Raw genomic sequence first — 14,304 nt, 5'->3', positions numbered from 1 at the left:
CAGGCAAGTACTTTTTCTATACAAATGCATATGATTTGTAAAGCATGTTTTCATTGCATGTCCATGATTTCTAAAGAATGATGATTTTATATAAGGGATATGGATTCAAAGGAATTGACGGATGAATACGGGAGAATGGCTATTGGCATGAGCTCTGGTAGTCTGATTCCACAATATGGCTCAGATGTAACTGTACATGATTGACTGATGATATTCCCTTAAAAACCCTCATGGATGCAATGCAGTAAAATGTTTTCTTTTAAATGTTTGTTGGGTCTCTAGGCTCACTATGCTTGTGTGGTGTAGGAACCCAGCCAATGGTTATAAGATAACAGGTGAAGGGAGACTTGGAGTGGAAAGCATGGTGTAGGAGATGCGTGTGGAAGGAGAGACCGAGACCGTAGGACCAAATTTTATATCACCCTTTTCAATAGAAATGTTAAAAAGGAACCCTAGCATTTCCGCATTTATGACCGAATTTATGTTGAATTAGGTGCATGAAATTAGGATTTTAAGGCCTTACAATTTGGTATCAGACCAATAGTTCCGAACCTTAGCACTTTCATACACATGCTCCTGCAGATGCACCTCCAAAAGCTTACCTTCAGGTTTGTAAATTGTTTTAAATAATGTTTTACATGAAACTGTTTTCATAATCACAATAGTAGCACGGCCCATAGATACGAATTTCAGGGTCGAAATTTCTTATAAGATGGGTAGTTTGTAATGTCCTAAAAACCAGTTTTTCTTGACTGAGAAATCTTCGGTCCTGATTGAGATCTAGGACTGTATATGATAGAACCCAGGACCGAGTGGTCCGACCGATGATTCTGTAGATAAGAATTATCAAGCAAGTACTTTTTCTATACGATGCATATGGTTTTCAAAGCATGTTTGCATTGCATGTCCATGATTTCTAAAGAATGATGCTTTTGTATAAGTGATGTGGATTCAAAGGAATTGACGGATGAATGTGGGAGGATGGCTATCGACATGAGCTCTGGTAGTCTAATTCCACAATATGACTCATATGTAATTGTACATGATTGACTGATGATATTCTCTTAAAAACTCTTATGGATGCAATGCAGTAAAATTTCTTCTTTAAAATGCTTGTTGAGTCTCTAGGCTCGCTATGCTTGTATGGTGTAGGAACACAACCAACGGTTTTAAGATGATAGGTGAAGGGAGACTTGGAGTGGAGAGTATGGTGCATGAGATGCGTGTGGAAGGAGGGACCGAGACCGTAGGACCGACTTTTATATCACCATTTTCAATGACCATGTCAAATAGGAACCCTAGCGCTTCTGCATTTATGATCGAAATCATATTGAAATAGGTGAATGAAATTAGGATTTTAGGGCCTTACACTTTGTGCGTGTATCATTGATTTTGATGGATCGTGGGATGATCACTTGCCACTTATAAAGTTTGTTTACAATAATAGTTATCAAGAAAGTATACAAATAGCTCCATATGAAGCATTGTAAGGTCACAAATTTCGTTCACCACTGTGTTGGATGAGATAGTGCAAGAAAGAATTGATAAAATTCGTGTGATGAAATTTTTTTTGATCAAGTCACAAAGTAGACACAAGAATTATGTTGATAATCGTAGGAGGGATTTGAATTTTAATATTGAAGATCATGTGTTTCTAAAGGTGTCTCCAATAAAGGGTGTTATGCAATTTGGAAAACGTGGAAAATTGAGTTCTCGATTTGTAGGGCGGTTTGAAGTATTAAAGAAAATTGGGGATGTTGCTTATGAGATTGCATTACCTCCATCTTTTGGCGGAAATACATAATGTCTTTCATGTGTCAATGATAAGAAAGTATGTCTATAATAGTGATCATGTGATTAAACACACTCCATTGGAACTAGAGAAGACTTATCATACGAGGAGAATCCAATACGAATTGTGGATAGAAAAGAACAAGTTCTTCCTCGACGCATTATTAAACATGTCAAAGTTCAATGGAGTAATCATTTAGAAAAAGAAGCGACATGAGAACTGGAATTTGATATTAAAGATAAATGTCCACAACTATTTGAAGTAAATTCAAGTTTAGTGACCAAACTTCTTTTAAGGAGGTAAAATTATAATAGTTGTATAAATAATAATATATATATATATGACTAAGTGCATGAGTGACACCTCAAAAGGAACTTAAGTTTATATATATATATAAATGGGTAAAAAGTTCTCTTTCTTTGTTTTTACAAAGAAAAAGTGAAGGATAGATAAACTAGATAGAGTGGAAGAATCTTAAAGAAAAGTGTTGAGCAAATAGGAGAAATTTGGGAAGAAAAGAGTTTAGGGTTTGATTGAATTGGTAGATCTAAGGGTTGACTAAATTAAAGGTAAGAAATCTATTCTTACTACAGTTTAGTTTTATTATGTATATATAGTTGTGTTGAAAAACAGGATATGAAATCTAAGACTAATCGATATAAAAAAGAGATGAATATAAACTAAGAAAGCACGATATATAACACAAGATTTACGTGGAAACCCAAGACGGAAAAAAACCACAAGTAGATGAGGAAAAATTCACTATTATTAAAGTAGAAGATTATAACTTAGAAAGAGAAGAATAATTATGGAAAATATTCTAAATGCTTTAAATAAAATTCTAAGACAATATATTTACATGTCACATAATTAGATCTAGTGGGCCCAATATCAAACAGTTAGGATTTTATATTATATTACATAATATAATATTATATTATATTACATAATATAATATAATATTATATTACATAATATAATATTATATTATATTATTATATCGCGAGTCTAGGCCCATGCCCCGATCAAAACCCATCTGGGTCACCATAATCTAACAAGTTGTTTCAAGATAGAGCATGTTTATTCAAAAAGTTTATAAAAGTATGGATCAAGAATACATGTATATATTGATGATAAATTTTGAAATAGTTCTGGTAAAATGATAGTTTAGGATTGATGATTCTGAAATAGTTTTTGATAAAAGAATAGTTTTTTATAGTTGATTTTGAAATAGGTTTTGATAAAATGAGGGTTTATGATAAATAATTTTGAAATCGGTTTTAATAAAAATGAGAATTTATGATAGATGATTTTGAAATGATTGTGATAAAAAATGGTTTATGAGAAATGAGTTTCAAAATAATTTGAGCTTATTATTTCGACAATGAAATGAAATACGATATACTTGGACTTGAAAAATGAAGTTTTACATAATTATGAAGATTGGACTATTTACATTATTCAAGACTTGATCTTGTAATTGTTTATCTAATAATGGACTATTTGTTTCTCGAGTGCCACTTATATCGGTTTATACATCAACGCAAGACCTTTATGTGTTGGTTGATGGTTGTTGCGTCAATGCAAGACTTGTATGTCTTGGTTGATGTTCACTGCGTCAATACAAGACTAGTCTTGATTGATGAATATTGCGTCTATACAAGACTTTTATGTCTTGGTAGATGTCTTATTATTAAGTTATTACGATATTAGAGTCACTATCTTGATTCCATAACTATTATATATATATATATATATATATATATATATATATATATATATATATATATATATATATATATATATATATATATATATATATACGATGTTGTGATAAATAATTTCTACATCTATTTAAAATTGGTTTTCTATCAAGTTATACATTATCTTTGATCCAGTTGTAGAAAGATGTGATTCTCTTATTGCGTGTGTTTAGCTCATCTATTTAAATGGATTTCTTTCAGATAAGAACAAAGATTAGTCATAAAGACGATTGGGAAGAAGACGGTATATATTAGACTAGCAAGTTTAACACTCTATTTTGTATTAGTAAGAGCAACTACATCAGCTACTCTAAATCTGAGTATCTAAAATACATTATAACAACATAAACCTACTTTAACATCTCAAATTTTAACTGGTCAATACATCAGCTACTCTAAATTTTACAATTCTATTCTATAAAATTATAAAATATTCATTCCCTCCAAAATCTATTATTATAATAAGAGAGAAAGAGAAGAGAGAAAGAATGGTAGAAAAGAGAGAGGAGAGAGAAATAATTATTAAAAAATTATAGAAGAGAGATGAGAGAGAAATAATTATTAAAAAATTATAAAATTTGTATTTGGTATGTTAAATTTAAACTAGGAGAGTCAAAATTTTAAAAATTTTATTTTAGAATTAATGTTTAGATTAACTGATGTATGGTTTTTTTTGAAGATTTTTTTGTTAAAAAATCTAATATAGCATAGATGGTTGTGTTTAGAGTAACTGATGTACTTGCTCTAAAGATGTGTAGAGAGTGTGCTATGAAAATATAGTTTTTGTAAGAATGTGATATGTCATCATCTATTTTGAATTAATGTTGAAAGTCTTAGTCTATGACAAAAGAGTTATGTAAGTTTGAAGACTTTTGATGATGAATGAAAATATTAGTCTATTTTGTAAATGCTTAAAGATTTTTTTAGCCTAGAACGTTATGTATAGAGATGGCAATGGGTACCCGTATGCCCGATACCCGTGGGTACCCGATAGTCGGGTTCGGGTATTTTAAATCGGGTTCGGTGTCGGGGTCGGGCATGGGGAGAGGGAGAAGGTACCCGGTCGTGTATGGGGCCGGGGATGGGGAGTGTGCGAAACCCAAACCCGATACCCGATACCCGTTTATATTAATTTTATTGATTTTTTTATTATTAAAGTTTAATGTTTGACTTTTAAAAAATGCTTCATCATTGCAAATGTATCATAAATATGCATCATTTAATTTGATCTTATTCACACTTCATTCTAACCATAGTCATAAATACACTACACACAACTTTAATTATTTTATATTTCCAAAACAATATTTCTCTACATAACTTCAATTTTTATTATAATAACAAAATATTACTCTCTCTCATAATTCTTCATATTTAATCTCTAATTTTTTTTTCAATGTTCATTCTACTTTTTTTCCACTCTAGTTTATCTTCTTCAAGATTTACAAAAATTATGAGATAGGTAAGTAATAGTTTTATTTTTATTTTTAATATTTTGATATTACTAATGTTAAAATTATTTATTAAAGTTGTGTTTCTATTTTTTCAAACTTTATAATCTTATAAGTAATTTAATCGGGTAATGGGCTACCCGTCGGGGATCGGGTACCCGACGAATCGGGGATGGGTATAGAAGTAGAGATACCCGTCGGGTTCGGGGTCAAAGTCGGGTAGTGAAATGAAAATCGGGTTTGGGGATGGGTACTTCACTACCCGTCGGGTAGGGTACCTGTTGTCATCCCTAGTTATGTATGGTTAATGACATGCGGCGACTGCACGCCTCATTTGTTTTGGTTCGGGGCATGACAATTTATATAATTGGTTAAAGACATGAAAAATGTACTTTGTCACCAACTTATGATATCTTATGTAGAATGCATATTTAATCAGCTACAGCCAACAGGCATTTGGAGATGGTAAATGAATTGAACTTCTCTAAGAATTCTTGATATGTGGTTAAGGTGCCAATCAATAAATCCATCTAAGCAAAGGAATTAGACGAGTCAGAGATTTAAATTGCTACATTGTTCATGTAAAGAAGAAGAATGATACAAGTATGTACGTCTGCATAATACAGTGTACTTGACTCTCAATATCATGAATGTACAGTTAAAACTAAGACTGAACCAAAATTGTTGAATTGAAGCTTTTTTGTTAGTTCTGTTAGAAATCTCATTTTGTCTTGTGCTCTTTTTATCTCGTGATCAATTCAAGCTGCTGGTGATATCCACAAAAAATTCTTCTGTGCAGTTAATTGTCTGAACACCCATTGGGTGATCAAACCCGAACTCTTCTTCTGCCTTGATGAGCAAGCTCTGGAAGAGGGATACTTCAAGTATGAAACTGGGACTATGTAGCGTTTTCTCTCTGTTTCTCCTACATATACTGCAATATACTGTAGAAGCATCAATGGGTCCCAATTAGTGAAAATTCAATTGGAAACACCTGTCATTTGTCTTCTCATGGTCTTGCCTAACAGTATCAATGACAATATATATATGGAGCTAATAGTTGTAGCTTACCTTCCTGACAGGCAACAAGAAGCATAGGCCTGCATAGTAGATTCATGCTAAATGAAACACTTCAAATGGGTGTTAGTTAGTTAAATCAAACAAGTAAAGATCACATGGCATTGTCTTTGGTTGAGGACTTTTGTGGTTGAAGCTTGGAGTTGGAGCTCTCTAGTATGAAAAGACTTACAAATCGAGAAGTGAGAGGAGACTGATAAATAGACTTAGAGAAACGGGGAGAAGAGAAGTACATGGGAGGGTCCACAGAAGGACATGAGGGACAGATTTATTTTCTTTGCCAAATGAAGATGCCAATGGCCATAAAATCTAATGTTTATGGAGTTTGCTTGATCTTCCTGCCTACAATTTGTGGGCCTTCTCTTAAGATTGTACAAAAAAGGACCTCAAGGGATTCAAGTTCATGGCATGATGCAAAATGGTACACCACCCATTAAATGTTCAAACAAAACCAAAGTGTTTTCTAATTCTAGATTGATTTTGCAAAGAAAGGGTTTTATTTGATTTCTTAGAGCATTTGCTTGAAAACTCTCTGAAATTATTTGTGCACAAACTAGTAGCAATAGCCATAGACTCCATCCATGTATACTTAGCTATTGTAATGTCATTCCCGAGAGGCAAATTTCCCGGTACGCTTGTTATGGGTAGAACCAATTATAGGGTCAAATAAACATATTATTGTAGGACCCTGACTTTGTGCATCTGACCCCCTTTGGATAAGTATATCTTATGTATAGGAAGAACATTTTTTTGATGATAATCTATTATATAGCATAATAAGCATTAGTTTTATCTTATTAATATTTTCCAAACTTGGAATTTCAGAATTAGTTATTTCGAAAAATGTTGAATGACTCGTCTTTTCAGCAGTTCTTTTGGCTGGAAAGCATTAAAGGTTAGTTCCAAAACAATCCATCTAAGACTCTATTCAAGGATGTTTAAATTTGTTATTTACTAAGCATTTATATAATTGGTTACAAAATGAAAATTGCACTTTATAACAAACTTGTGATATATATCTTGTGTATGTGCATATTTAATCAGCTATAGCTAGGTGTCTTCAAATGGTAAATGAATTGAAATTTTAACTTGTAAGAATTCTTGATATGTTGAAGGTAAAGGTGCAAATTATGAACCTAACCAAGAAAGGGAATTATATAAGTAAGAAATTCTATGTAAAAGTAAGAGATTAAGATTCTTTATTCTTCATGTAAAAGAATTGAATCATAGAAGTAAGTATGTCTACATATTACATTGTATTTGACTGTTAATGTCATGAATGTACACTTGAAAATTGAGACTAAAACCAAAATTGTTGAATTGTAGCTCTTTAGTTAGTTGTATTAATTCTTATCCTCTTTGCATCTCGTGATCAATTCAAACTTCTAGTGATGTCAATAAAATCTTCTTCTGTGCAGAAAATTGTAAGACCACCCATTGGGTGATCAAACCCAAACTCTTTTTCTCCCTTGTACAACAAACTCTGGAAAGAAGAATACTTCAAGTATGAAACTTGGACTATGTAGCGTTTTCTCTCTGTTTCTCCAACATATACTGCAAGATGGCCTTTGGGTACAACATCCACAGATAATGAAGTGGATAGAGCCCGCCGGATTACATGCTTGGCTTGAACAATTGCTGACATGCGAAAACCCATGATTTCAGATGAGATTTGAATAAGAGATGAAGTGATGATGGTTGAATGGATGGATGATATGTATATATATATAAACAGGTGTAAGCCTATGTGAATTTGGTATTGAAAATCATATGCCATGTCTTTGCAATAGAAGAAAGTACACATCACATGGGCAGATGGGCTTGTCTAACAAAATGAATCATATGTATTATGTGGAGCCAGTAGTTGTGTCTTACCCTCATAGCAAGGAAAGAGATTTGTAGGCCTGTTTAAGAAGAAGAATGATCTGAAAATGTGTGGTTGTGAATGGAAAAACGTCTTTTCAAAGCTGCAATATCTGCATATTCACATTTTGTATTATTCTTCCCTAGATGTTTTTTTTTTTAATTTCTATACAAATGTTGAACATAAAATCTATGTACAGCATTTGGTAATACCTCGAATAGGGCTCTGCTAAGTCCCTAATTTCATTTTCAAGTGTATTAGTATATTTACAACATCACAGTAAAGTCATTGCCATACCTTAGGTCTTTAGTCATTGCCTTAATCTCTTGGAAAGACAATCTATCAACATCATTGTAATCAATGTAATCAACATCACCACCAATGTATAATAACCCATCACTTCTTCCTCCATGATAAAGTTTAATGCTGAAAAATTCAGACTCAAGACCTGTAACCCAATATATGTACATTGAAATAGTATAAAAGTTAGAAGAATATATGAATCAAGTGTCGTTTACATCAGTTAATGCGAAAATGCAAGACCTTTATATCTTGGTTGATATTTATTGCGTCAACGCAAGACCTTTATGTCTTAGTTTATGGTTATTGTGTCAATGCAAGACACTAGTCTTGATTGATGGTTATTGTGTCTATGCAAAATTTTCATGTCTTGGTAGATGTCTTATTATTAAGTTATTATGATATTTCAGACATTATTTTGATCGAGAGTTATTATAAGTATAAATACTATTTTGTGATAAAGAATATCTACATTTGTTTAAGAATTGGTTTTCTTATATATAATTTTTAATCCAACCATAGAAAGATGTGATATTTTTACTGTACGTGTTTAGCTCATCCATTTACATGGATTCTTTTCGGATAAGATTAAGGATTAGTCATGAGACTATTGGGAAGTAGACGATGTATATATATTTAGATTAGTCGGCATGGACTGATCTATATAGGATTCATCCCATCCCGAATATTTTTTTTCAGTGTAAAAATGTGACATTACCCCCTAATTTCTTTAAAAAATTCAATATAATTCACTGTTTGTTTATATAATTATTAAAAAAATAGTAAAACTTACATCTATCCACTCGTATTATTCAAATTTTTCTCATTGTTTTTTTAAGCCCACCCAACTCAAGATTCAGGGTCCGTCCCTGCTAGCCGGTAAAGAAAAGTTAACTCTTTATTATGTATTAGTATAGATGTATAGAGAGTGTGTAAATAAGAAAAGATAGTTTTTGTAAGAATGTGATATGTCATTATCTATTTTGAACTAAGAGTGACAACAATAGTTTCTAAAGGTTGAAAGATTGTAATATATGATGCATGTTTATTTTTATGAAGTATTGAAGAAAATAAGAAGATCCTTGTGCGATGCACACGAATAAAAATATAAACAAAAAAAATTTAATAAAAAAAATTATAATAATTTTAAAATATGTATTCAATGTTTAAAATTCTTAATAAATCACGGATAATATATTAAAATAAAAAATAGAACACTCTCATGCCACATTTTAATCACTTCAGTAAAACAACTCATCTTCTCACATATTTTATCACATATTTTTCCCAATAAACCTCTAATCTCGTGACATTACACTTTCACTTTAGTCAAATAAAAAATCTTAAACATTACCAATATTTTTTTACCCTCACTTTAGTCCATCAATGTTCAATCAACCTCTCATCTCGTGACCTTAAAACACTTCGAATGACCAACCATCTCATTCCATATTTATCTACCAATTCAAATCAGACTTTTCATCTCGTGACTTTAATTTGCATTTTGGTCAAACAACTAATCTTCTCGCATATTTTAACCACCAATATCAATTTTTTTTCTCAATCGACCTCTATCTCTTTACCTTATTTTCACTTCGGATAATAAAAAATTATCTCAATTCACATTTATCCATCAATCAAAATCGACCTATATTCTCTCGAAGACCTTACTTTCACTTCATAAAATAACTCATCTTCTCACATATTTTATAATATACAATCCGACATTCTTATCCTCATTTCGGCTAACCATACATCTCATTCTACATTTATCCACATCAATTGACCTCTCAACTCGTTACCTTACTTTCACTTTAACTAATTAACCATCTTATCCACATTATCCACCCATTCACAATCGACTTCTCATCTCGAGACCTTATTTTCACTTCGTCAAATAACTCATCTCCTAACATAATTTACAATATACAATCTAACTTTCTTTATCCTCAATTCGGCTAACCATCTATCTCATTTCACATTTATCCACCCCAATAATTGACCTCTCATATGTGACCTTACACTTTCATTTCGGTCAAATAAACCATCTCCAACATCATCAATCTCTTTTACTCTTCACTTTTGTCATCAAACTCCAACCGAACTTTTATCTCGTGACTCATCTCCTCACATATTTTACAATATACAACCTAATTTTTTTATCCTCATTTCGAATAACTAACCATCTAATTCCACTCTCATATTGTGTGACCTTACACAATTTTATTTCGGTCAAATCAACCATCTCCAATGTTACCAATATATTTTTACCCTCACTTTGACTCATCAAAATCCCCAATCGACCTCTCGTAACGTGACCTTACTTATTTCGATTAACCAACCATCTCATTCCACATTTTTATCATCTTAATTCACCCTAATCGAACATCTCATACCGTGACCTTAAACTTTCACTTTGGTACATTACTAATCTCTTTTACCCTCACTTTGGCCCACCAATCCCCATTTGACCTCTCATCGTGTAGCATACTCACTTCGAGTAATCAACCATCTCATTCCATATTTTTATCCACCTCAATTGACTTCTGGTTTTATAACTTACACTTTCACTCCGGTCAAATAAACAAGCAACAAACCATCTCCTTCCATATTAGTGAATGTCATTTACCCAACCATCTCCTCGATCACTTCGATAAACCATCATCAATGTTTTTAATAGTTTAAAAAATGTGCCTAATGAAATTTGAGTCATGATCTCTATTATGTAACATTAACACTTCAACCACTACACCACTTAAGATTGTTAATTTATATTTATAATTTTGGGTATGCATATATAATTTATATGACTAACAATTAAAAAAAATATTTATATATATATATATATATAATAGTTGTATTCTTAAAATATTTATTATTTTAATATATTTAATTTTTTTTAATTTATTAATTTTTTCACTAAGATTTATTATATATATTATTGAATAAATTATTATTATACTATTAATATGTTGACTTTTTATTATTATTTTAAATAAATTTTAAATTATTAATTTTATTTATTTAAATTTATTATTAAAATAAAAAATAAATAAATGTGTCAATTTCTTTTATAATTAACTAAACCCTCTTTTTCACTATTAATATTTATTATGTATAAATGTATGACTGAATTATTATTATAATATTAATTTTAATTTTGTAATATTTTTTAAAATAAATTTTGAATTATTAAATTTATTAATAAAATAAAAAATAAAAAATATATTAATTATTTCCTCATTAATTAAACTCTCATTTTCACTCATATATATATATATATATATATATATATATTCCTTGGAAAACCAACCATCAATCTCAATCAATGTTTCACACGTCTCTTATCTTTCAGTAAACTAACCATCAATTTTAATCGACATCTAATCCTTTGTTACCAACCTCTTATCTCTCGACAAACCATATCTCAATCACACTTTAACACGTCTTTTATCCCTAAAAAACAAACCAAACACAATTAACATTTAGCATCGTGAAATTACGCTTTAGTCAATCAAATATTTGATTCATATTTCTTTACCACTTTCAATTGTTAGCGGCCTATTATCCCTTGGCAAAGCACATCCCAATGACACTTTGTTAAATGATTGTACTTATTTTGTTAGGTTACAAGTTTGAAACATACATATAGCATTTTTAATTTATATTTTAACTATTTTAAGTTTATGGGCGAGTCAACCCACAATCCGACTCAAGTATTCATTTACTCTTATATATATATATATATATATATCCAAATTAACCATAGGCTCTCGACCCGAAAATCCGGACACTTTGAAATTAATTAATTAAAAAGTTGAACTTATATGGTTAAAAATGTTCTGCGTCATTAAATTTGGTGTTGAATTTAAAATATAAAGTCTTATTAGCCTAGTTGGTTAAATAGTTCTACTTGTTTTTGTTATGTTGCAAGTTCGAAACATACATATATAACATTTTTAATTTTAATTTTAATCGTTTTAAGTTTATGGATGGATTAACCCACAATTTGACTCAAGTATTCATTTACTCTCACATATATATCTAAATTAACCACAGATCTATACCTGTCAATTCATACACTTTGAAATTAAGCATTATATATATATATATATATTAGTTAGTTTAAAAAAAATTAAATTATATTATTAAGAATGTCACGCGTTCATCAAATTTGATGTTGAATTTAAATTAAAAAGTATTATTAGTCTAGTTGGTTAAATGACTACTTATTTTGTTAGGTTGCAAGTTCGAAACATACATATAACATTTTTAATTTTATTTTTAATTGTTTTAAGTTATGGGCGGGTCAACCCACAATCCGACTCAAATATCTATTTACTCTCACATATATATACACACAAATTAACCACAGTTTTTGACTCAGCAATCCGAACATTTTAAAATTAAACATTATTATATATAGATTTTTCGTTAGCCTATTAATATGGATAATAATATGTGGTGCACGCCTTATTTGTAATTTATTTTAAAAAAATATGTAAAAGAAGATTGATATAAGTATGTAGTATACATTGCATTTTGACTCCACAAATAAGCCCAAAATTTGTTTTACAAAATAGGTAGAACAACCCGTTCAGATATGATCATTTTATTATTGAATTTACTTCAGTTGATATCTTTGTTTTTTTTGTTTTTTTTTGTTTTTTTTTTAATAAAGGAGAACTATTGAGTCAACTCTTACCACTAGGCTACCTTGGTAGGTTATTTCAGCCAATATTTTTGTATTAGTTAAGTTCGCAAATTAGAGATAAGCGGACTCAAACCACTAACATTATGTTGTAGGGTAAATTGTTGGGTTATTTGATTGGGCTCCCAACTATGAAATAAAAAGCCCAGTCCATTTAAGAAGTCCAGAAGCTAGAAGCTCAGAAGTTCAGAAATCCAGAAGCCCAGATATTCAGAAGTTCAAGAGTTCTTTTATATTAATTAGGGGCAGGGTTGTCTTATTGGAAAAAGACTTTTGAGCTGTCCTTGTTCTGCTATAAGAGATGTAGGAAGTGTCTTATCAAAACACATCTCAAAGTCATCTAGCATACACTTATAGAGATAGTGAGATCTCTTATTTGTTTAACTCTTATCTTCAATTATTTTGTGTTTAACATTTGATTATAGTGAAGCTTCTTTTGGACAAAAGTCCCGTGGTTTTTACTCCTTGATTTGAGGAGGTTTTCCACGTTAAATTCTTGGTGTTCTTGTTTTATTTAAATTTTCTTTTATGTTTGTTGTTTCTTGTTTCTAAAGATCCAATCAAGTGGGGAATAGTTTATTATCACGAGTGTGGTGATTATTTCACTTTATTTACAACATAGTGGTATCAGAGCTTGGTTATAAGCGTGTTTATTTTTGATTGGTTTATAAAAATTAATACAAACAGAATGATTTTGTTGATTGGTTCAAACTATCATATCTGGAAGGGTAAAATAAAAGATCTTCTATTTGTGAAGTCTTTGCATTTACCTATTTTTGGTACTAAGAAACCTATCTCCAAATTTGATGAGGAGTGGGCTTTTAAGCATGAACAGGTATGTGGTTTCATTCTTCAATTTGTTGAAGAGAATGTTTATAATCATATACAACATGAGACAAATGCACCTATTTTGTGGGGTAAGCTTGAGAATTTATATACTTCAAAGACAGAAAGTAACAAATTATTTTTGCTCCAAAAGATTATTCATTTGAGATATAGTGATAGTGCTTATATGGCTGATCACTTGAATGAGTTTCAGGGTGTTCTTGATCAGATGTTAGGAATGGGTATAAACTTTGAAGATGATGTTCAAAGTCTTTGGTTATTGATTACTCTGCCTGATTCATGGGAGACTTTTAAAGTTTCTCTTTGTAACTCTGTTTTTAATGGTGTAGTGACATTGAATATGGCCAAAAGTAGTGTCTTAAATGAAGAATTGAGATGAAAATCTCAAGGCTCTTCATCACAGTCAAATGTGTTTGTTGCTAAAACCAGGGGAGACAGGATAGTAGAGGCGAGAAAGATAAGTCGAGACATAAGGGTCGGAACAAGTCTAAGTCAATGTA

General features: G+C 30.8%; 1 protein-coding gene across 1 annotated transcript; it reads right to left on the bottom strand.

Annotated features, from left to right (window-relative positions):
- Window positions 1–7,455: 7,455 nt before the first annotated feature.
- On the bottom strand, window positions 7,456–7,740 carry LOC124915979 (auxin-responsive protein SAUR23-like). Its single transcript, XM_047456718.1, has one exon. It carries the CDS (start codon window positions 7,738–7,740, stop codon window positions 7,456–7,458), a length of 285 nt encoding a protein of 94 aa, XP_047312674.1.
- Between the last annotated feature and the right edge of the window lie 6,564 nt (window positions 7,741–14,304).

Source organism: Impatiens glandulifera, chromosome 9 (assembly GCF_907164915.1).
Source record: "Impatiens glandulifera chromosome 9, dImpGla2.1, whole genome shotgun sequence".
Taxonomy (NCBI): domain Eukaryota; kingdom Viridiplantae; phylum Streptophyta; class Magnoliopsida; order Ericales; family Balsaminaceae; genus Impatiens; species Impatiens glandulifera.
Note: the sequence above shows the minus strand (reverse complement) of the source record. Positions and strands in the feature narration are given on the sequence as shown.

What these genes read in the sequence shown, in the direction of transcription:
- LOC124915979 (XM_047456718.1), bottom strand. Translation starts at nt 7,740, where the DNA reads ATGGGTTTTCGCATGTCAGCAATTGTTCAAGCCAAGCATGTAATCCGG.